Source organism: Peromyscus leucopus, chromosome 16_21 (genome assembly GCF_004664715.2).
Source record: "Peromyscus leucopus breed LL Stock chromosome 16_21, UCI_PerLeu_2.1, whole genome shotgun sequence".
Lineage (NCBI taxonomy): Eukaryota > Metazoa > Chordata > Mammalia > Rodentia > Cricetidae > Peromyscus > Peromyscus leucopus.
In genome coordinates this window covers 31,882,327-31,905,288 of record NC_051084.1, presented here as the reverse complement: position 1 = coordinate 31,905,288, position 22,962 = coordinate 31,882,327, and the positions used below count along the sequence as shown (strand labels likewise).

At 44.5% G+C, this 22,962-nt stretch overlaps 1 protein-coding gene across 2 annotated transcripts in view; it reads left to right on the top strand.

Annotated features, from left to right (window-relative positions):
* The first annotated feature begins 303 nt into the window (after positions 1-303).
* Dnajc12 (DnaJ heat shock protein family (Hsp40) member C12) overlaps positions 304-22,962 on the top strand; it is a 34,640-nt gene continuing 11,981 nt past the window's right edge. Inside the window, exons 1-5 of one of the 2 annotated variants that reach the window (XM_028881074.2) lie at positions 309-536; positions 6,925-7,003; positions 11,931-12,070; positions 17,089-17,290; positions 18,225-18,992. In XM_028881074.2, the coding sequence (XP_028736907.1) occupies positions 459-536; positions 6,925-7,003; positions 11,931-12,070; positions 17,089-17,290; positions 18,225-18,319 (594 nt within the window). In that variant the 5' untranslated portion in view covers positions 309-458 and the 3' untranslated portion in view covers positions 18,320-18,992. Of the gene's footprint in view, positions 537-6,924; positions 7,004-11,930; positions 12,071-17,088; positions 17,291-18,224; positions 18,993-22,962 lie in introns of those variants that run through there. The other variant, XM_037199665.1, reaches the window with a different exon arrangement.

The following is a 22,962-nucleotide window of genomic DNA, read 5'->3' as shown; positions in this document are numbered from 1 at the left end:
GGGGGCTGGAGAGATGGCTCAGCGGTAAAGAGCACTGGCTGCTTTTCCAGAGGACCTGGGTTCAATTCCCTGCACCCACATGGCAGCTCACAACTGTCTGTAACTCCAGTTCCAGGGATCTAACGCCTTTACATCAATGCACATAAAATAAATTTAAATAAATTATTAAAAAAAACAAAACAAAAAATTGTTTTTCAATAAAAGCAAAGCAGAAAAACAACGCAACAGAACGAACTCCCCCCCCCCCCCGCCCCAAACTACAGATCCCAGCAGCCCGGCACGGTAGGTGCTCTCCCGGGCAAACAGCCAATGAGAAGCTGTGTTTGCAAAGGGCCGGGTTGACGTCCGCTGTCCGAGCTGGCTGGTGTGGAAAGTGCAGCTGAAATGCAAAGAGCTTTGCTGGTACCCCGCAGCTCACCGTGTCTGTGGCGCCGGAGAAGACTGACTCACCCCTGTAAATGGACGCGATACTGAACTACAGGCCGGAGGGCGGCGAGGACTACTACGCCCTCCTGGGATGCGATGAGCTCTCCTCGGTAAGCGGGGTGGCACCGTCTCACCAGGTCGGCTTTGCGATTGTGGCCGCATCGCCTGGAACTCCAACCCCCTACCATTTTAAAGGAGTTTCGGTGTAGAGACAATGAAGGATTGAAATGCTCGCTGGTTAATGTGAGGAGAAAGTACTATGAATTTCAAAGTGTTAAGGGCCGTACGCAGACAGTTTCAGTGGCTTCAGAGCATCGGTTCTCAACCTATGGGTCGCGGCCCTTTAAGGATGCATATCAGATATTTACATTACGATTCCTAACAGTAGCATAATTACAGTTATGAAGTAACAACTAAATGATTTAATGGTTGGGGGGGTCCCCCACAACGTGAGGAATTGTATTAAAGGGTCACCGCATTAGGAAGGTTGAGAATCACTGCTTTCGAGAAACAATAAAGGCTACGATTTAGAACTCAGCAGGCGGAGCCAGCTGCCTGTAGTCGCCTCGTTCAGCGACAGTCTCATGGATGTTGGGAAACTATATTGCTCACCATCAGAGTGTCGTTTGCCTGTGCTGAACTGAATTCTGAAGAGTGTAGTAGGCTTGTTACCCGTTACACGTTCGTTGATGATTTCGAGGTGCTTTGCTGAAAAGTACGCTGTGGTTCTGATAGCTCTTATGGAAGACATTATTACAGACGATGTTAAAATGTATATGTGTGCTGTTTAAGATATACTGGTAGGATATATGAGGGACCCAAGTACTGTCGTAACTTCAAATCACTTAAATCAAGCTTTCCGTAGACATCACATAATTGAGACAAATGTGTTACTCTTTTAAAGATTTATTATTTTTGTTTTATGTAAATATGTGAGTGCCTACATGTATGTTTGGGTTCTGTTTGGCTGCATAGGGATACTCTATACTTGGAATTTTGTAAACTTATTCTATCCTATAGCCTGCATTACATTTAAAAATATTTACCTAGTATGTACGTACGTACGTACGTATGTATGTGTGTACGTACGTATGTGTGTATGTATGTATGTGTGTGTATGTATGTATGTATGTGTGTACGTATGTATGTGTGTATGTATGTATGTGTGTATGTATGTATGTGTGTATGTATGTATGTATGTGTGTACGTATGTATGTGTGTATTTATTTATTTATTTATTTATTTATTTATTTATTTATTTATTTATAGACAGAGTCTCACTATGTAGCCCTATCTGGTCTGGAACTAACTATGTAGATCAGGCTGCTCTCGAACTCACAGACATCAGCTTGCTTGTTCCTCACAGGTAATGGGTTTAAAGACATGTGCCACCATACCTGGCCACAAGGCAAATTTTTAGTATCTATAGTTATAATTACTTTAAAGAAATATCCTATTATAGATACATTCATGTTTATTTAAATTTTTCTTTTTCCACTGAACCTTTGTATGTTGGGCCAAATCATTGGTCCAAGATGGAGTCACGTAAGACATCACGATGGGTGACCCCGGGACAGCCTCCTGTTAATCTAATTGCCAGCTCCGAAAAACAACTTTGTCAACGGCAGTCCCTTTTGCCGGGGGGGGGGGGGGACGACGGGGGGGGGGCACACAGTTCCTTTTTCCTTAACGCCCTTCCACCACATTCCTGCCCAACTAAAAGCACCCCGTGAAACCCCAAGCTCTTTTGCCACGGTGCTGGCTTCCCTTCTCTTGGGGACAGTGCTGGAGTTCGTCCCCAAGAGAGCTTTGCCTTTTGGCCTCATCTGATGGTCTGTTTGTCTCACTCAGCCGCACATTGTAGAGATAAATTCTTGTCTCATTTCAGATTTTCTCTCTAGACAAATTTTTAGAACTAGAATTGTTGGATCAAAGAGTAGGTGTGTGTGTGTGTGTGTGTGTGTGTGTGTGTGTGTGTATATATATATATATATATTCCTTGCATATATACATTATATGTGTGTGTGTGTGTGTGTGTGTGTACTTTAATTCACTTTTAGAAATGTGCACCTACTTAAGATTCAGGAGAGCTTGGGTGTTCATGCCTTTGAACCGCCAGGACCACTGGCCACGTTCCTTCACGCTCTGGATGGTTTGGTTTATTTGACTGTGAGTAAGGTGAAACATTGTTTCTGTTTACTGCCAGCTCAACAGGCAGCTGTGCAGACAGATCACTAGATCGTGAAGGCCGGGCTTAGTGGACCTTGACGTAAAGGGCTTTGTCTGTCCACGGACTGCAGTCGTAGGCACTGGGCATGTGGGATGGGGATGGCAGGAGAGGGATGGAACATGCTGGAAACAAACCAGCCTCCTTTACTGGTTTACTCAGGGTCAGCCCCACAGAAAGTTTGTGTTTAACTCTGAAGTAATAAAAGCTGGATACGAGCTATTTTCTTAAATTGGCAAAACTAAAAAAACTATAAAGAAGGAAATAGCAGTGGCATGTTGGTACTGTTGGGAAGTTACAATTTGCTTCCATAGACTGGTACCATAATGTTTAAAAAGCATTTTTACATGTGTGTTTGTATATGTGTATTTATGCAGGCGTGCATGCCACATTATGCAGAGGTCAGAGGACAAGTTGTGGGAGTTGGTTCTTTCCATCATGTGGGTCTTGAACTCAGGTCATCAGGCTTGGTGGCAAGTGCCTTTATACACTGAACCATCTCATTGGCCTCAGATGCTGTTTTTTATCTTCCTTCCTTTTTATTTATTTATTTTTTTAAATTTTGAAACAAGGTCTCTCTACATAGCCCTGGCTGTCTTGGAACTTACTCTGTAGCCCAGACTGGTCTGGAATCCACAGAGATCTGCCTGCCTCTGCCTCCCAAGTGCTAAGACTAAAGGCCTGTACCACTAACCTGCCCCCCCTTGTTTTAATCTTTATTTTATGTGTATTCCTGGTGACCATGTCAGAGGAGCATCAGATTGTAATTACAGTTCAAAGTGTCAGCCCATCAGGAGGAAAACCCCTGATGGGTGAATCTCGGATCGGAAAGGCCCTGGGACCCCAGACCCCAGACCCCAGACCCCAGAATGTCTTTGCCTCTGCTGTGCCTTCACATGTTTGCCCCAGTCATCTTCCTCTGGTGTCTGGCATGGTGTGAATGGGTGTGGGGAGATCCTTTCCCACTGCCTGTAATGTAAGTGTGTTTAGTTGTTGTTGTCTGTTTTTCTTTTGGGGGCCCACCACCCAGCTCCCAAATAAATCACACACGGAGGCTTATTTTTGATTATGAATGCTCAGCCTTAGCTTGGCTTATTGCTTGCCAGCTTTTCTTAACTTTAAATTAACCTGTCTGTCTTGTGCCTCTGGACTTTTCCTTTTCTTACTTCTGTAATTCACTCTTACTCCCTTGCTGGTTGGGAGGCTGGGTGGCTGGCCCCTGATGTCCTCCTCCCAGATTTCTCCTTCTATTAATTCTTTCTGCCAGCCCGACCTATTTTTTCTCCTGTCTCCCTATTGGCCGTTCAGTTCTTTATTAGACCATCAGGTGTTCTAGATAGGCACAGTAACACAGCTTCACAGAGTTAAACAAATGCAACATAAACAAAAGTAACATACCTTAAAATAATATTCCCCGACATTTAGCTAATGGAAACATCCCGTTCTATTGGGCATTTTTACCTGTGGATTATTATGAAGATGATTTCTTCCTAAGCTGTACTGCCTAAGTGATAATAATAGGGCTGGAGAGATGGCTCAGAGGTTAAGAGCACCAACTGCTCTTCCAGAGGTCCTGAGTTCAATTCCCAGGACCCACATGGTGGCTCACAACCATCTGTGATGAGATCTGGCACCCTCTTCTATGTACATAATAAATAAATGAATCTTTAAAAAATAAATGATAATAATAACGTTAATTTAAATAAAGTTTTGGTGATTAAAAATATAAACAAGAAAGTGTCACACCGCTACAACACATGCGTTTCTATTGAAGAGCCGTATAGACTGTGGCTCAGGTTAATGATTAAGAAAAACAATTGAGTCCCAGTTAGGTAGTTTAAACTCTTTTAACCTTAATGTTGGGAGATGTGTTCACAGGTTTCAGAGTGCATCACAGCTGAAACAAAGCTTTAACTTAAAATTAGACTAAGATATTTTTGTCAAATAGCTTTGAGGTAAAAAACCCAAGAAGATAATCTAAAGTTTTAAAAAGGCACATAGTTGAGTGAGGAACTCTTTAAGGTCAGGGAACAAGAGCAAAGCAGCCTAATTATTACTAGCTTATGCACTTTTCTTTCTAGGATTGGTTGATGATCAAAGGTGATGATTAATTCCTTATACCCATTTCTGCCCTCAGCATCCTGATATAAGAAACTATTGATGAGTGGATATGTACCCCCAAAATTTAAAGTAGAGCTGACTGATTCTCTTTTTCATACACAAAAGCTTAGGTTTGTGATTGCTTTAAGATTCCTTATAATATTACCTTTCAAGATAAGTAATAAAGTAATTGGCCCTTTCTCTGTAACTGCAAAATGCAGCCTGCCAGTAAAAGACCTGACTGAGAAGAATACCCTGCTTGCCCACATGGTTAATCTATAACAAGTTGCTTGGGTATGAATGTAATGTGGGTTCTTGGGGTAATTTATTTTTCACATGTAATATGTAAAATGTTTAATCATGTAAGGGAATATGGTCAAAAATATGGATTTTTACTGTTTGTTTTGTATTAATTGTAATCATTCATTTGAAAAATGGAACGTAACCACATTGTAATTCCTATATTGCCTGAAAGATTTCACTGGGGCATATAAGCTGTAAGGGAAAGAACAGAGATAAAGATAGAGTTAAAACGGGCTAGAAGGAAAACATCAAGAATGAGAGCATTAGAAGGAACCAGAAGGGAAACATCAAGAATGAGAGAAGGAAATCACCAGGAAAATAAAGACTAGAGAATGCCAAAGAAGAATAAAGAAAATGGCTGAAGAGAACCATCAAGAGAGTGTGTGGGTGCCTGACCCCCTCAGATAGAAAAGTCTACTACACGCCAATGCTGTGGATTTCTCTTGGAGCTCTGAGCTGTCTGTCTGGAGACTGGTCCCCCAGTCAGCGATAGTGCATTGGGGGTTTGCCTGTGTGAGTGTGTCAGGTCCCCTGGAACTGTAGTTACAGTTGTGAGCTGTTATGTGGGTGCCAGGAATTGAACCCAAGTCCTTTAGAAGAGCAGCCGGTGCTCTTAACCACTGAGCCAGCTCTCCAACTCCCCTCCTCAACCCTCACGCTTTCATAGGTGATATAAATTAAAAACAGAAACCAGAACAGCAGCAACAACAAAACCCCGACCATCTCTGCCAGATAGTATAGTTTTCTTCATTTGCATTATTTAAAATTTCCTAGAACATAGATATACATAGAGGGAAAATGTATTTTGAAGGGGTGAAAAGAATAAAAAGTCCTTTGCTTTCTGTTCTGTCCTGATAGAAATCTTATTCAAGGAGGATTTGGGGGTATTTATAAACTGTTAATTTGAAAATCTTTACTAGGGGGCCCAGGAGAGTTGGCTCAGTGGTTAAGAGCTCTGGCTGCCCTTGTAGAGGGTGAGAGTTAGGTTCCCAGCACTGTGGCTCACCATCTGTAACTCCAATTTCTGGGAATTAGTACCTTTTTCTGACCCTCTGTGTGCACCAGGCACACACATCGTAGGCAAAACATCCATACAGGTAAAATAAACACATCTTAAAAAATGTTTACTGGCTGGGCATGGTGGCACATGCTTTTAATCCCAGCACTCAGGAGGTAGAGGCAGGTGGATCTTTGAATCTGAAGCCAGCCTGGACTACATAATGAATCCCAGGCCAGCCAGGGCTACACAGTGTGACCTTGTTGCAGACACACACCAAGTTTAATATTACACTCTTGGCCCAAACGCCCTATTTAGGTAAGTCTGACCTTGAACGCCTGGTCCCCCCTGCTCTCTGCTGGAATCGTAGGCATGGCTGTCAGACACTCGAAGATATTTGATTCTCTTATAATGTACATTTGTGCACATGTGTGTATAAAGGCCAGAGGTTGATGTTGGCGTCTTCCTTGATCGCTTTCTGTCTTAGTTTTTGAGACAGTCTCAGCTCACCAAATTCAGCTGACTAGCTGGCTAGTGAGTCCCAGATTCTCCTTTCTGTACCCCCTCCACTGGGATCATAGGGGTGGGTCTCCAGGCCTGATTTTGACAGGGGTGCTAGGCCATGGTTTTATATGACGAAGCCAGTAGTTCTCATCCTGTGGGTCACGATCCCTTGGATCATGTATCAGATATTTACATTACGATTCATAACAGTAGCAGAATTACAGTTATGAAGTAGCAATGAAATAATTTTATGGTTGGGGGTCACCACAACATGAGGAACTGTATTAAAGGGGTGCAGCATTAGGAAGGCTGAGAACCAGTTTCTTTAATCTATCCTTGATATTTGAAACACTGATTTTTGTTTTAGGTTGAGCAAATCTTGGCAGAATTTAAGGTCAGAGCTCTGGAATGTCACCCTGACAAGCATCCGGAAAACTCCAAAGCTGGTAAGAATTTACTAATGGCCGTTTCTTAAGAGGATGAAGAGCATATGGGCCTGTGTGTGGCAGAACGTTTCCTGGGAGATGCTGCACACACGTCTCCTCACCCCAGATAGGGAGCCACCAAATGTACACCACTGTAGGTACACACCAAAGTACCCATACCACCCATGTCCATCTTGGTGAACCATGAGGTTTTTTTTTTTTTTTTTTAAGATTTATTTATTATGTATACAGTGTCCTTCCTGCAAGCATGCCTACAGGCCAGAAGAAGGCATCAAATCTCATAGGTGGTTGTGAGCCACCATGTGGTTGCTGGGAATTGAACTCAAGACCTCTGGAAGAACAGGGCAGTGCTCTTAACCTCTGAGCCATCTCTTCCAGCCCTGAACCATGAGTTTTATTGGGGTTACTTACAGGAATATGGGTGAGGGTTTTTTTTATAGGAGCAAAAATGAATAAAAGATAACTGTATCATCAAAGCCAACCCCAGCATGGATGACAGTTCACAGAAGCTGGGAACCTGGAGCACACCACACAGCCTGCAGCCAGCTCAACAGGTTGGAGAGTGTCCCTTCCAAGTGATTTAGTTGGACTAAACCTCTTCCAGGCAGTTTGGCTGGCTTCTGCTACTTCCAGCCAGGTGGTCTCAACAGTCTTCCTTACAGCTTGGCTTGATTGAGAGTGGTTTTTGCAGTTCAGCTTTGCTCCTCAGAGGGAGGGAGGTAGGTTTGGAGGGAGGGAGGGGGAAAGAGAGAGAGAGACAGAGAGAGAGAGGAGGGAGAGACAGAGAGACAGAGACAGAGAGAGAAACAGAGGGAGAGACACAGAGAAAGAGAGAGAGCTAGCTAGCTAGCATGTGGCCAAGAGAGAGCACCTCAGAATTTATTGGTTACTCTGGCAGGGAGGGGATTAGTGAATCTGGTCAGTTTCAGGGACTTCCTGAAGCGGTGTAGAGTCGTTTCTCTTCCTGCTCAAAGAGCTTCCCTGCAGGGTGAAATGTTTCAGTATTGGAGGAAACTGTTACACAATAGGCCCTCAACTGTATATAGCACCTGCATTTTCTTATTTACGGTTCCAGGTTTTTCTTTACATTAAAAATGATGACAGTGGTGATGACGTGTGTAGGTATGTGTATGTGTGCCATGGCATGAATGGGATGGTCAGAGGACAGTTTTGGAGTCAGTGTTCTGCTTCCACCTTTGTGTGGGTTCTAGAGGTCAAACTCAGATTCCCAGGCTTGTGTGAGGAGTGCTTTTGGGGACTGAACTTTTATTTATTTATTTTTTATTCAATGAGGTTTTGTTTTTGTTTTTTCTTTTTTCTGGAGACAGGGTTTCTCTGTGTAGCTTTACGCCTTTTCTGGATCTTGCTCTGTAGACCAGGCTGGCCTCAAACTCACAGAGATCTGCTTGCCTCTGCCTCCCGAGTGCTGGGATTAAAGGTGTGCACCACCACCGCCCGGTGAGTTTTATTTTTTTTAAAGACAGTGTCTCACTATGTAGCCTTGGCTGCCTGAAACACGCTATGGAGACCAGGGTGGCATCAAACTTAGAGATCCACCTGCCTGTCTCCTAAGTGCTAGGGGTTAAAGGCGTATACCACCATGCCAGCCTTCTGTTTCCTTTTTCTTTTCTTTTCTTTTCTTTTTTTTTTTTAAGATTTTATTTATTTTATGGGACAGTAGTGGACATGCCTTTAATCCCAAAACTTGGGAGGCTAAGGCAGGGGGATCTCTGTGAGTTCAAGGCTAGTCTGGTCTACAGAGCAAATTCTTTCTTTCTTTCTTTCTTTTTTTTTTTTTTTTTTTTTTTTTGGTTTATCGAGACAGGGTTTCTCTGTGTAGCTTTGCGCCTGTTCTGGATCTCACTCTGTAGACCAGGCTGGCCTCGAACTCACAGAGATCCGCCTGCCTCTGCCTCCCAAATGCTGGGATTAAAGGCGTGTGCCACCACCTCCCGCCACAGCAAGTTCTAATATGGCCAGGGATATCCAGAGACACCCCTGCTGTCTCAAAATGCCAAAAAAAAAAAATTTTTTTTTATATTTTATTTATTTATTTATTTGTGTGTGTGTGTGTGTGTGGTTTGCTTGCAGAAGCCAGAAGAAGGCATGAGATTCCCTGAGCTAGAGTTACAGGTGATTGTCAGCTCCCTGACATGGATGCTTGGAGTCAAGTTGGGGTCCTTTGGAGGAGCAAGTGCTCTTAACTGCTGAGCTCGCTCTGCAGCCCTCCAAGGGCTGGTTCGGCTGTTGGATGGCCTCAGGGGAGAGGACTGTGACGGGTCTCTCCTAACAACGGTCAGCATACATTGCTATGTGTGGGCACTGTGATGTTCTGTGTCAGCTTGGAGTTCATTTTCACCAGCCACTGGTGTTACCATGACGATGTGTTTGTTTGTAACCAACGGTTGTCTCTTTTTACGAACAGTGCTGTGTTCTCTTTACCGGCATATGCCCATATATTAATCTTTTTATTTTTAACTAACTAATTAGTTCATTATTGTGTTTTTGGTTTTGATAGGCTGTTCTGGAACTAGATCTGTAGACCAGGCTGGCCTTGAAGTCACAGAGATCTGACTGCCTCTGTCTCCAGAGTGCTGGGATTAAAGCCCGGCTGTGAAGGGTTATCTTGATTAGGTTAACTGAGGCGAGAAGATTGAGGCTGAAGGAGGGAGGCACTGCTTCCAGGCTGGGGTCCTGGATTTCATGAAAAAGGAGGAGGCTGAGCAGGGGTGTTCATCCCTGGTTGATTCCTGACTGAGTCCTGTGACCACCAGCTGCCTGAGTTCTTGTCCCAGGACTCTTGCCCTGATGGACTCTACCCCCGAAATATGAGCCAAAATAAGCCTTTTCTTTTTTGAGTTGCGTTTATCAGGGTATTTTATCAAAGCAGCAGGAATGGAAACGGATTCACCCTTATCATGTGCAAAGCCATTGTTCACCTGTCTTTGCTGGGCATTTAGAGAAAGTGGTTATTTTAGCTTACAATTCCAGGTTACAGTTTATCGTTTGGGGGAAGTCAAGGCAGGAACTTGAAGCCATTAGTCACATCAAGAACAGAGTGATTCAAGACCTTAGATGATTTTTTTTTTTTAAGATTTATTTATTATGTATACACTGTTCTGCCTGCATGTCAGAAGAGGACACTTCTGGAGGAGCAGCCATGGCTCAGAGGTTAAGAGCACTGGCTGCTCTTCCAGAGGTCCTGAGTTCAATTCCCAGCACTCACATGGTGGCTCACAACCATCTGTAATGAGATCTGGTGCCCTCTTCTGGCCTGCAGACATACATGCAGGCAGAACACTGTATGCAAAATAAATAAATCTTAAAAAATAAAAACCAGAGTGAAATGAATTCATGCATGCTCAGTACTCAGCGAGCTTCCCTGCTTTATACAGTCCAGACCCCAAAGCAGAGGGCGGTGCTGCCCACTCTCAGCCTGTGTCCTACACATCAGTTAAGGTAATTTCCCCATAGATGTGCACACAAGCCAACCTGATCTAGACAATCCCTGTATCAGTCAGCTTTACTAGTGATACCCGAGATAATTAACTCATTAAAAAGAAAAAAAAAAAAAAAAAAAAAAAAAGGAGCCGGGCAGTGGTGGCGCACACATTTAATCCCAGCACTAGGGAGGCAGAAGCAGGTGGATCTCTGTAAGTTCAAGACTAGCCTGGTTTACATAGTGAGTTCCAGGCCAGCCAGGGTTGCGTGGTGAGATTCTGCATAAACAACCAACCAACCAAACAAAAGAAACAAACCTGTTATTTGGACATCTGGTCCTGGTGGATTCTCTTAACATTTAAAAATATTTCTCACCAGGGGTGGTTGCTTGAACAATAAAATAAATCTTGGAAAAAATGTTTCTAATACACAAGACTCTTACATTTAGGTCATTTAAAAAATATATGAATTAGTAGGCATCAAATTCATTCACTCATTCTCTACTTTTTTTTTTTTTTTTTTAAACAAGGCTTCTTTATGTAGCCCTGGCTGGCCTGGAACTCTTATATACAGACCAGACTGACCTTGAACTCAGAGATCTCCCTGTGTCTGTCTCCTTGATACTGGGATTAGAGGTGGACGCCACCATGCCCAGCATTACATTTTTTTTTAAATTTAGTAAATAAAGTAGTGTGTAGACAAATTTCTAAAGTCTTATTAAATAAGAAACACAGAGCCAAATACAGGGGTAACAGCCGAAGAGATCAGAGAAATAGCAAATAGCCACGACTAACCTTAGCTCACCACATCGCCATAGCTTCCCAAAGAGAACCTCTTCCTGTCTAACCTGTGCCTTTATTGCCTTCCTGTTCTGCCTTCTCATTGGCTCTAAGCCCAGCCACATGACTTCCTCATCACTGCCTGTCTATACAGACCTCCAGGTCTCTATGGTTGGTACTGGGATTAAAGGCGTGTGTCACCACCGCCTCACTTCTGTTTATGGCTCGCATGACCTCTGATCTCCAGGCAAACTTTATTGACTAACATACAAATAAAATAGCACATTTCAGCACAAATAAATTATCACCGCAGTAGTGAGTTTCATGATGGCATTTTCTTTCTTGTGTGTGTGTGTGATCATGCCTTATTCTAGCTCATCCCCCAAATTTATTCTCTTATGTGTGGAAATCTAGTTATATGGCATGTGTGGACCTCGGAGGACAGCTTGCATAAGCCATGGATCTCCTTCCATGATGTATGCTCAGGGGATTGAACTCAGGTCGTCAGGCTTGGTAGCAAGGACCTTTACTTCCCGATCCCTCTCTTGTCCTTCTGTGACATATTTTACAAACGGGGACGCTAACGCCCGACTAGGCGCAAAGTCTCGTAGTGTGTGTGGCCGAGTCAAGATGCTAGTGAGATCTGGTGGATGGTTTTGGAGTTTAATCCTCCGGGAGCGCAGCGTTCATCTCGTCTTGTTTTCCAGTGGAGACTTTCCAGAGGCTGCAGAAGGCGAAGGAGATTCTGACCAATGCCGAGAGCCGGGCCCGCTATGACCACTGGCGGAGGAGCCAGATGTCGATGCCGTTCGAGCAGTGGGAAGCGTTGGCCGACTCCGTGAAAACCGTGAGTTTTTCCCTGGGGATCCTGGGACTTTCCAGGTCAGGCTGCTCACGGGTTAGACTCATGACTTAGCCTAGAGAGTAAGTGAGCAATTGGAGGGAAAGGACCCGGCAATTCGTGGTACGTCATCGCTTACAAAACCCCGTGAGGAGAAATTCAGAGAGGCCACCAGAACCAGTGCTCCAAGGGCCCGTGGCTGTTTATCTCATGCCCTGTTACCATTGACACCTCGTTCTGGGATTTCTCATAATTGTGCTTCTCAGATGGCTCGTGTAACTGAATTTTGGACTGTTGAAAATTCTTTTCTTTGAAAAGATTAAAAAAAAAGTCTTCTTAAGATGTATTTCTGAGTCAGGTGGTGGTGGTGGTGGTGGTGGTGGTGGCGCACGCCTTTAATCCCAGCATTCGGGAGGCAGAGGCAGGCGGATTTCTGTGAGTTCGAGGCCAGCCTGGGCTACAGAGCGAGATCCAGGACAGGCACCAAAACTACACAGAGAGACCTTGTCTCGGGGGAAAAAAGATGTATTTCTGTTTGCATATGTGTCTGTTTTTTTTTTTTTTTTTGCTCTGGGATTAAAGGTGTGCGCCACCACTGTCTGGCTCAGGTTTATTTTTATTAGTGATAGAAAAATGATGAACTCTGTATCTGTTCTTTAATCAGCAGTGGGGCTGGTCATAGTATTGCACTCAGGCAGCAGACAAAAAGCAAAACAGAACAAACCCACTAAATCAGGAGCGGGGGCTAGCGGGATGGGTCAGTCGTTCAGAGCCATCTGAACCACTTCTCTTACAAAGGACCAGGGTTCTGTTCCCAGCATTGACGTCTGGCAGCACACAATGGTCTGTAACTCCACCTCCAGGGAATCTGATGCCTCTAGGCTCTGAGAGTGTCTGCACATACCTACATGCAGATAACACCCTCCTGTACGTAATTATAATGATAAAAAAGAAATCTTAAAAATATTTTAAGAGTTCACCTAAGCCAATGAATACGTTGGAAATTTAAACATGTGATGTTGGTTTAAAAATGAGATAACTGTTGGGATAGGCCCTTACTGCCAATCCTGACAGCCTAAGTTTGATCCATGCAACCCACACGGTGGATAGAGAAAACTGACTTTTCTGCACGTTGTCCTCTGATCTGTTCATATATACCATGGCATACACATGTCTATGTATATACACATGCACACACAGAGATAAAATAATATGTAACAAATAAATATATAAAAAAAATTAAGGGCCCGGCACACCTTTAATTCCACTGCTTGGGAGGTGGAGGCAGGTATCCGATCTCTGTGAGTTTGAGCCAGCCTGCTCTACATAGTGAATTCCAAACCAGCAAGGCCTGTTTCAAAAAACAAACAGACCAAAAATTATTTTAAATTAAAAAAAAAGAGAGAGAGATAATGGGTTTGGGTTTCAGTGACTGAGGCATTTGAGATCCTGTGATAGATAGAAAACAGACTTTTTTTTTTTTTTTTTAAAAAGATAGGGTTTCATGTATCCCAGGCTGGACCTGGACTTCGCTGTATAGCTGAGGGTGACATTGAAATTCTGATTCTCCTGCCTCCACCTTTGCAGTACCTAGATGGGTACCCTACCAACTGAGCTACCTCTTAGAGCTCCCCCACCCCCACTTTGTTGAGATAGGGGCTCATATAGCACAAGCTAGTCCTTAAAAATGTTTTAGATTTACTTATTTTATTATTTTATGTATTTGAGTATTTTGTCTATGTGCACCACATACCTGCCTGGTGCCCACAGAGGTCAGAAGAGGGTGTCAGATCCATCTGGAACTGGAGTTGCAGACAGTTGTGAGCATACCATGTGGTATGCTGGGATTGAACCTGAGTCCTCTGCAAGAGCAACAAGTGATTTTAACTGCTGAGGCAACTCTCTAGGTCCACAGTCTGGTCTTGAACTTGCTAGGTAGTTCAAGATGATCTTGAGTTTTTTTTTTTTTGTTTTGTTTTGTTTTGTTTTGTTTTCTCTGTGTAGTTTTGGTGCCTGTCCTGGATCTTGCTCTGTAGCCCAGGCTGGCCTCGAACTCACAGAGATCCTCCTGGCTCTGCCTCTCGAGTGCTGGCATTAAAGGCGTGATCTTGAGTTTTTAATCTGCCTGTCTCCACATCCAAAATAATGGGGTTGCAGGCCTGTACCACCGGACACAACAAAGACCTTGCAGAGACTCCAGAGTTTGAATGGCTTTTCATCTCGTTCCAAAGTACACAGCAAGAGGGCTCTAGAAAGCTATTGGAAAATGGTTTGGGTTAAGTCACAGTCAAAACTCCAAGAAAACATCCCCAAAGACTGATAAAATTATCCCATGTCGCATCCATTGCTGTAATTTTTTTCTTTTTCTTTTTTCAAGACAGGGTTTCTTTCTCTTTGTAGCTCTGGCTGTCCTGGAACTCACTCTGTAGACCAGGTAGGCCTGGAACTCACTCACAGATCCACCTGCCTCTGGCTCTTGAGCTCCAGGATTAAAGGTGTGTGCCACGACTTCTGGGATTATTGCTGTAAATTTTATAAGGGGTTATATGCATTTTTTTTTTTAAACTTGGCTGTTTAATAATCCTAGAAGGGATTTGAGGCTGTCCTGTTACCTTGCAGAGACCTATTTGCCTTTTGTTTGTATCCGAGTTCCTGCCTGGATGAGGGATATCTTTGGGGGGAGTCCAGTTGGCCACAGGCTACCTGTGGAAGCTTCCTACTATGCCCAGATGGGCAGTCTTTTCTAGCCAGATGGGAAACAGTGAGCAGATCAACACCTTCTGTTCAAAAGACAGGCTGTCTTGCTTGGGTATAATCCAAGAGCAGTCAGGTCAGAGATCAACCACTCAGGCAAGTTAAAAATTCACTCATGGTCTCCCAGGGTAAAAAATAACTGATTTGGGGGGGCTGGAGAGATGGCACAGTGGCGAAGAGCACAGGCTCCTCTCCCAGAAGACCTTGGTTCATTTCCCAGTACTCACATGTCAGTTTATAATTGTCTGTAACTCCGGTGTCACGGGATCTGATGCCCTCTCTTCTGGTCTCTTTGAGCACCAGGCATGCATGTGGCACACAGGCATACACAAAGAGGAGACACTCATACACGTAAAATAGTAATTTGGGAAAAAAAAAGCAGCTAACTTTGCTCATGATTCAGCTGAGCTGTGGCTCACGGGAGGCAATTGATTCATTTTTCTTTTTCCAATGTTTAATGGCATTTAGATTTAAAAAAATAATATTTGTTAGTGTTGACCAAGGTCCAGAATGTATGATAATGATTTCCTAAAGGAAAAAAAGAGGTCTGCTCAGGAAGGCTGGTAAACAAGTTAATTGTGAGTGCAAAGTAACAGGAGCCTGACTTCACAGACGTGAGGTTCATGGCCTTTGCTCTGTGGCATCTGCTGACACTCTATCTCGTGCACCTCAGTGTCTCCCTCTCCTCCTCAGAGTCTCTAGTTCTCCTGATGATCTTTCTTCTTCTTCTTTTTTTTTTTTCTTTCTTGGAACTCTCTTTGTAGACCAGGCTGGCCTGGAACTCCCAGAGATCCGTCTGCCTCTGCCTCCCGAGTGCTGGGATTAAAGGTATGCACCACCACCACCACCGCCGCCGCCGCCGCCGCCGCCGCCGCCGCCGCCGCCGCCGCCGCCGCCGCTGGCTGACCTTGAACTCTTGGTCCAGCCTCCCCATCCTGAGTGTTGTGATCATGAGCGTGCTCCATCACTTACAGTTCTGTGGTGTGGGCTCCATTATGTGCACTGTGGGATCCGGGCTTGCTAGGAAAGCACTGTATCGATTGAGCTCCATCCTGAGTACCCTTCCTTTTTTTTTTTTTTTTTTTGTCTAGTGCTGGGATTGAACCCAGGACTTCACAAATGCCAGGCTGGCATTTTACCTAACTGAACTCTTTACCCCCAGCTCTATTGACCCATTGAAGACAAGTTCATTTGATGGTATATGCTGGTCTGTGCCACCAATACTGTGGTGGAGCTGAGAAATACACCCTGGGAACACAATTGGACTGCTCCACATCACTCTTAAAAACTTTTCCTATTTATTTGTTTAGTGTGTGTGTGTGCATGTGTGTATTCTGCAGCATATGTAGAGGTCAGAGGACAACTTGCAAGAGTTGGTTCTCTCCTTCCACCATGTGAATTCCAGGTATCAGACTTAGGTGGTAGGGCATGGTGCCAAGCATCCTTACCCACTGGGCCATCTTGCCAGCCTTCAGCTCTGCTCTTGCGTCCGTCATCCTTTGATTAACTATAGTGCATGGGAGGCACCTGCATCTGAGTTTCAGTACAGTTTGGATTTTTCTTCTGACTACTTCTGTACTTGGAATTAGTGGAGACAAGAGTCTGATGATGAAACATTTAGTTTTGGTTTATTCATATGGGTGATGGGTGAGTCAGCCCACCATCTCAGAACATCTTTTCGCTGATGGCTTTCATGGAGGCATGAAACTGAGTGTCACCCAGGGCCATTCATCCTGAGCACCTGTCTAGACAGACCACAGACACTTTGATTTTGAGAGAGAAGCCCTGTTTACAAGTTTCTTGGTGGCCTGAGTTGGATTCCCAGAGCCCCCTTGATGGAAGGAGACTAGGCTCCTGAAAGCTGTCCTCTGCTCCACCCCACATGCACCACCCCGATTAGTAACCACATGTAAGAAACAAACCCCGGGGCTGGAGAGATGGCTCAGAGGTTAAGAGCACTGGCTGCTCTTCCAGAGATCCTGAGTTCAATTCCCGGCAACCACATGGTGGCTCACAACCATCTGTAATGAGATCTGATGCCCTCTTCTGGTGTACAGGCATATTGTATACATAATAAGTAAATCTAGGGGTTGGGGATTTAGCTCAGTAGTAGAGCTCTTGCCTAGCAAGAGCAGGCCCTGGGTTTGATCCTCAGCTCCAAAAAAAAAAAAAAAAAAAAAAAAAAAAAAAAAAAAAAAAAAAGTAAATCTAAGAAAAAAAAAGAAAGAAAGCCCAAATGATAGCTATGTGTCTACTCTTACTTAATCTAGTCCATGCACTGGGCTGTCCGAAGCAAGAAAGACTTGATGCTGGAAGGGACTGACCAGACCTGTCCCGACACAGTTCAAAACAAGGAACGGAACGAGCAGAGAGAAACCAAGAGAGGAGAGCCAGCTCCAACCCCAGAGAGAAGGCAGAAGGGATCTGGGTCCCCAGAGAAGGCCAGCTCTCCCCCAAGCCCAGGCTCTCCAGGTAAGCTATGTCACCTAGCTTTTTCAGAAGAGAAGAAGACTGCAAATCAGAGAGCAAGTCTCAGCCTGCTCCAGTATGCACAGCGGTGCCAACTTCAGGATTGGTTTAGCATCTTTAAAAACCACTTTAGACAGGATCTCGTTAGCTGTGTAGACTAGACTGGCTTGGGACTCAGAGATCCGCTGGCCTCTGCCTCCTAAGTTCTGGGATAAAAATACCACCACAGCCTGGATTACTCTCCCCCCCCCCCCAAAGACAAGGTTTCTCTGCAGCGCCAGCTTTCTTGAACTCACTCTGCAGCCCAGGCTGGCCTCAAACTCACGGAGACTCACCTGCCTCTGCCTCCTGAGTGCTGGGATTAAAGGTGTGCACCACTATGGTCCAGCTAGGTCACTTTTTAAGAAGGGACATGAATAAGCAGGTAAGAAGTCGGCCTGGGAGAAGCTAGGGAGAGGAATATGGGTGTATATGGTCAACATATACTGTACGAAATTCCCAAAGAATTAATAAAAATATTATAAAAAAATCCCCACCTCAGGAGAGGATGATTATTAAGCAAGTAAAGCCCTCATACATATAAATTATAATTTCTGTTCATAAGAATTCCAAAGTATGGTTAAGGTGAGGTAATCTGTTTCTATAAAATATGAATTAATTTGCTGGGTGTGGTGGTGCATGACTTTAATCTCAGTACTCAAGAGTTAGAGGCAGGCGGATCTCTGTGAGTTTCAGGCCAGCCTAGTTTTCATAGCGAGTTCCCAGGTCAGTCAGGACGACCTACTGAGACCCTGTCTTCAAAAAAAAAAAGAATAATTCATACCGGAGGCTCACTCCCCCTGGTTGCAGGGGAGGCTTATCCCCAAGCTGTTTTACTCTGGTAATTCGATTCTTCTCCTACCTCTGATTTGAAGTGTTTCTCTTCCCTCTCCTAAAGGTCTCTCCGATCTGAACTATGGCCGCCTTCGTTTCCGCTGGTCTGGAGATGCTCCCTCAGAGCTCCTGAGGAAGTTCAGGAACTATGAAATCTGAAGTGTTGCTGCTCTGTGAGGGAGGCAAGGCAGTCAGGTTGCCTTTGCTGCCAATGTACCATTTTTTGTTGTTCACGACTTAAAAATGTGTTTGTGAAGGCTGGATGGTGGTGATGTATGCCTTTAATCCTAGCATTGGGGAGGCAGAGGCAGGCAGGTCTCTGTGAGTTCGAAGCCAGCCTGGGCTACAGAGGGAGTTCCAGGACAGGCTCCAAAGCTGCACAGAGAAACCCTGACTCGAAAAACCAAATAAATAAATAAGTAAATAAATAAATAAATAAACAAATGAATAAATATGTTGCTCAGGGTGGTCAGGTCCTCCGTCCTTGAACCACGCTCACATGTGCTTTGTTTATTTATTTTGTGCTGGGGACTGAACCCAGGACCCCCTGATACACTCTGTACCATTGACTCTTGCCTCCTGCCCCTCAACATGTTGTTTAAGTGAGAAAATTGCTGTAAGCCTAGTTTCTTTCAATATTTGAGTAAACTAAGGCCCTTAGATCCAAGTATAGTTTGTATCCTGTGTGTTTTCCTGTTAATGCTATTTGTAGATACCTGTTAAAAATCATTTCCTGTTGGTGCACTGTGATCTCTAGACACACAAAAATGTCTTCTGGATTTTTGTCTGAATTTCGTAGACTGAAATAAACAATTTCCCCAAAGTTCATAAATGCGTTTATGATACAACTGTACTCATTCATTCATTCATTCTTTGATGTGAATTTTTGGGTGGAGTCTCACCATGTAGCACAGGCTGGCCCTGAACTCTCTATGTACTTATCCTCCAATCTTCCTGCCTCTTTTTTTTTTTTTATCTGATGGACTGGCAAGATGCTTCAGCGGGTCAGGGTAGTTGCCACCAAGGCTGACAATCTGATTTTCATCCTCAGGACCACGTGGTGGAAGGACCAAGTCTGGAAACTTGTCCTCTGACCTACACACACACACACACACACACACACACACACACACAGCGTGGCAGCGAACACACCCACACCCCAAATAAATGGATGAACACGCATAACTTGGAACATAACCTTGCCAGATGTGGTGACACACACCTGTCACCTCAGCAACTGGGAAGTGAGTGGAAGCCCACGACCAGGAGTTCAAGGCCAGCTGTGTCTACATAGCCACTGGACAGCATGGGCTGCAGGAAACCCCGTCTCAATAAAACCAAACCAGAACAAAAAGCCATAAAATGCTTACTTTTATGAACGGTCAGTGCAGGCAGTATTGCTCCGCTATATGGCTGTCGGAGCAAAACGCCACTGGGGGCTTCATCATGCCTCGTAGTGTTAGAGCTGGAAGTTCAAATTCAAGGGAGGGACACTTCACTTCTGAGGCCGCCCTTGTCCTGCAAGTGGCCGCCTCCCTGGCTGCGCTGTCACAGTGCCTTTTTTCTCTGTTCACTGGGTCCCTGGGTCTCTACCTCTCCATATGAAGACAATACTCATACCAGAAAGGGGCCCCTCTTTCACGACTTCATTTTAACTTATTTCTATCTTAAAAAAACAAAAAAACAACAACAGATCTCCAAATAAGGTACCAGGGCTTGGTAGTTCAACTTGTCAATCTTGGAGAATACAATTCACTTCAAAGAAATAATGAAAAAAATAAATAAAGTAGCCGGGTGGTGGTGGTGCACGTCTTTAATCCCAGCACTCAGGAGGCAGAGGCAGGAAGATCTCTAGATGAGACCAGCCTGGTCTACAGAGTGAGTTCCAGGACAGCCTCGGCTGCACAGAGAAACCCTTTCTCTAATGGCTGCTCCCAAATTATTTCATGTGTATGGGTGTTTTTTTCTGCATGTATATCTGTCTGTGCACCATACCACATGAATGCTTGGTGCCCTTGGAGAAATGTTGTGGGTAGCCACCAGAGAAGACTACTCATACCCAGGTTTAAGCCAATAGAAAGTCTTTATTAGCCAGCCAGTGACTACACTGGTTGTTTGGGTGAGGTTTTTTTTTTTTTTTTTTAAAGATTTATTTATTTATCATAATACAGTATTCTCTCTGCATGTATGCCTGCAGGCCAGAAGAGGGCACCAGATCTCATTACAGATGGTTGTGAGCCACCACGTGGTTGCTGGGAATTGAACTCAGGACCTCTGGAAGAACAGCCAGTGCTCTTAAACTCTGAGCCATCTCTCCAGCCCCCTCTGGGTGAGCTTCTAAGCATAAAAAATATATCTTGGGTTGTTGATATACTTCAGTTAACAAAAACAGCCAGAATTGGAACTACAGAAGCCAAAAAGCAGGGTTAGTCAAAAGACTTTCCCAGAACTATGGACTTGGATGGACAAGGTCTTTGTTTTCATTTTGGCAGATGGTGTTGTCTGCATGCTGAGTTTTACAGCCTGAGTGATACTTCCATCATGGAGGCAGTTGTGCTAAGGTCTGGGGCCCTGTTACATTCCCCACTGGTCTTAGTGAAGGAGTCAAATCGTGGAATCATCCTGCTCTAAAGAGGTGTAGTTGGCCCTAAGGACAATTCATTTTATTGAATTGATACATAATGGGTCCTATTGTTTAAGATGCAGGGCCCCACTGTTAATCCAATCAGAATGAGGCTTGAAGGCCCAGCCAATGCTGACATCAGTTAGCTAGGGGGATTGAGAGCACAGAGGATGCTACCAATGATTTGATGTCTTTGTCTCTTTTTTCTTTTTGAGTTTTTTCCTCCAACCATGGCAAAATTATTTTTTAATTACTCTGATCAATTAGTGTAGAAACAACAGGTTTTCCTCAAAGCCATGTGTGGTCCCCCTTAGCTCATGAGAAGTCTAAGCCTCTCTGATTTTCTAGGACCGTTTCTGCAAGGGAATCTAACTGTTGCTTTAATTCAGAAATGGGAGCTTTTAATACCTATCGGTTCTGATCAACTTGTCTACTTAGTGTTTAAAAAGTTTTCCCTCCCATGATAAAGGCTGATGTGTCTATGGCTGTTGAGTCATGGATGCTGTTCTAAGCAGGACAGACGTAGCGTTCTCTCTCTCTCTCTCTCTCTCTCTCTCTCTCTCTCTCTCTCTCTCTCGTCCAGGGTCCATATTAAAATGTGCTTTTTCCCTCCTTTCCCACTATATAGGTTTATCTGGGGTAGAATGTGTGCTAAGGGAATGTTGGGTCCCCTGGACCTGGAGTTACATTTGATTATGAGCCTCCACATGGATGCTGGGAATTGAACCCAGGTCCTCTGCAAGAGCAGCAAGTGCTCTTACCTGCTGAACCATCTCTCCAGCCCTAAGGCATGTAGTCTTGAGAGCATCATACTGTGATAAAAGCTGTGCTAGCAGGATATAAAAATGCTTAAGTTGGGTTTATTTTCTCAAGAGAAGTTGAAGGCCAGTGAGATCGCTCAGTGGTAAAGGTACCCGCGGTTAAGTTCTCTCTCTCAGACCCACACAGTGGAAGGAGATAACCGACTCCCAAAAGTTGTCCTCTGACTTCCACAGGCACCATGCCCTTATGCGCGCGCACACACACACACACACACACACACACACACACACACACACACACAAGAGTAATTAAAATGATAAAAGCGCTTGCTACCGTAGTGAAGTAAGACACATATGAGAACATTTATGTCTAAAGGAGAATATCGACTTAGTTTATGTAGTGTAAGGTTAGAAAATGACAACTATGTACCATTGTATTAGTTACTATTTTTATTAAATTATCATGTATTAAGTCGTGGGTTAATTAATTGAATTGTAGCCTCTCTCAAGTCCTTCTCGTCAGTTCTCTTTCTCAGAGATACTTCTTTTGAAAAAAATTGTGTGTGTGTGTGTGTGTGTGTGTGTGTGTGTGTGAAGGTCAGAGACCTACTTTGTTGATTCTTTTCTGCCTTTTTGTGGGCGCCTGGGACTCAGGTCAGGGTTGCACAGCGAGAGCTAGCCCAGGCACTGGTTCTTGTATATTTTCTTTCTTTATGTGTGGGTCTCCTTCTTCCTCGGGGACTCCGGTCTGAGAGGGAGGAGGGAACAGAAGCGAGTGAGCAGGGTTCAGACGGCTTGTGGGCGACCGTTTCAGTGACTCAGTCCAGCTTTGTTCCAGAGTGAGGGGAAATACAGAGGATGGATACAGCGGCAGGGGCGTCACCTCATTTGCGGTTCGCGGCATGGGCCCACCACACAGCTGGAGCACAATACCTAACTATCGTATGGGCAGCCGGGGGTGAGCATCCGCAGATCTGTGTCTGAGGTCACGCTTGAGAAAGGTCAGGCAACCAGGTTTAGGGACAGCTTCCAGATAAGGCCAGGCCCCGGGGCCTAGAGACACTATCCAGATAGGGAGGGAGCCCGGCACGAAGCTCAGAGGGCTGTCCCGATTGGTGGTCTGCAGCCGTACGTCCGGGTCCTCCAAGCCTTGTGTCGTCTATCTAGCTCTAACCACGTGTGTGTCTGTTCCTGCGTCCAGGGCAGCTCACTACATCCATAGCCGTAAAGCCTCCACTTAACGCATGCCTGGCTTGAACCATGAGTTATTTCATTTGTGCTTTATTGATTCCTGTTCAGGCGGCTTATCTTTCATCTATTTATTATTTATTTATTTGGGTTTTTCGAGACAGGGTTTCTCTGTGTAGCTTTGGAGCCTGTCCTGGAAATCACTCTGTAGACCAGGGGCTGGCCTCAAA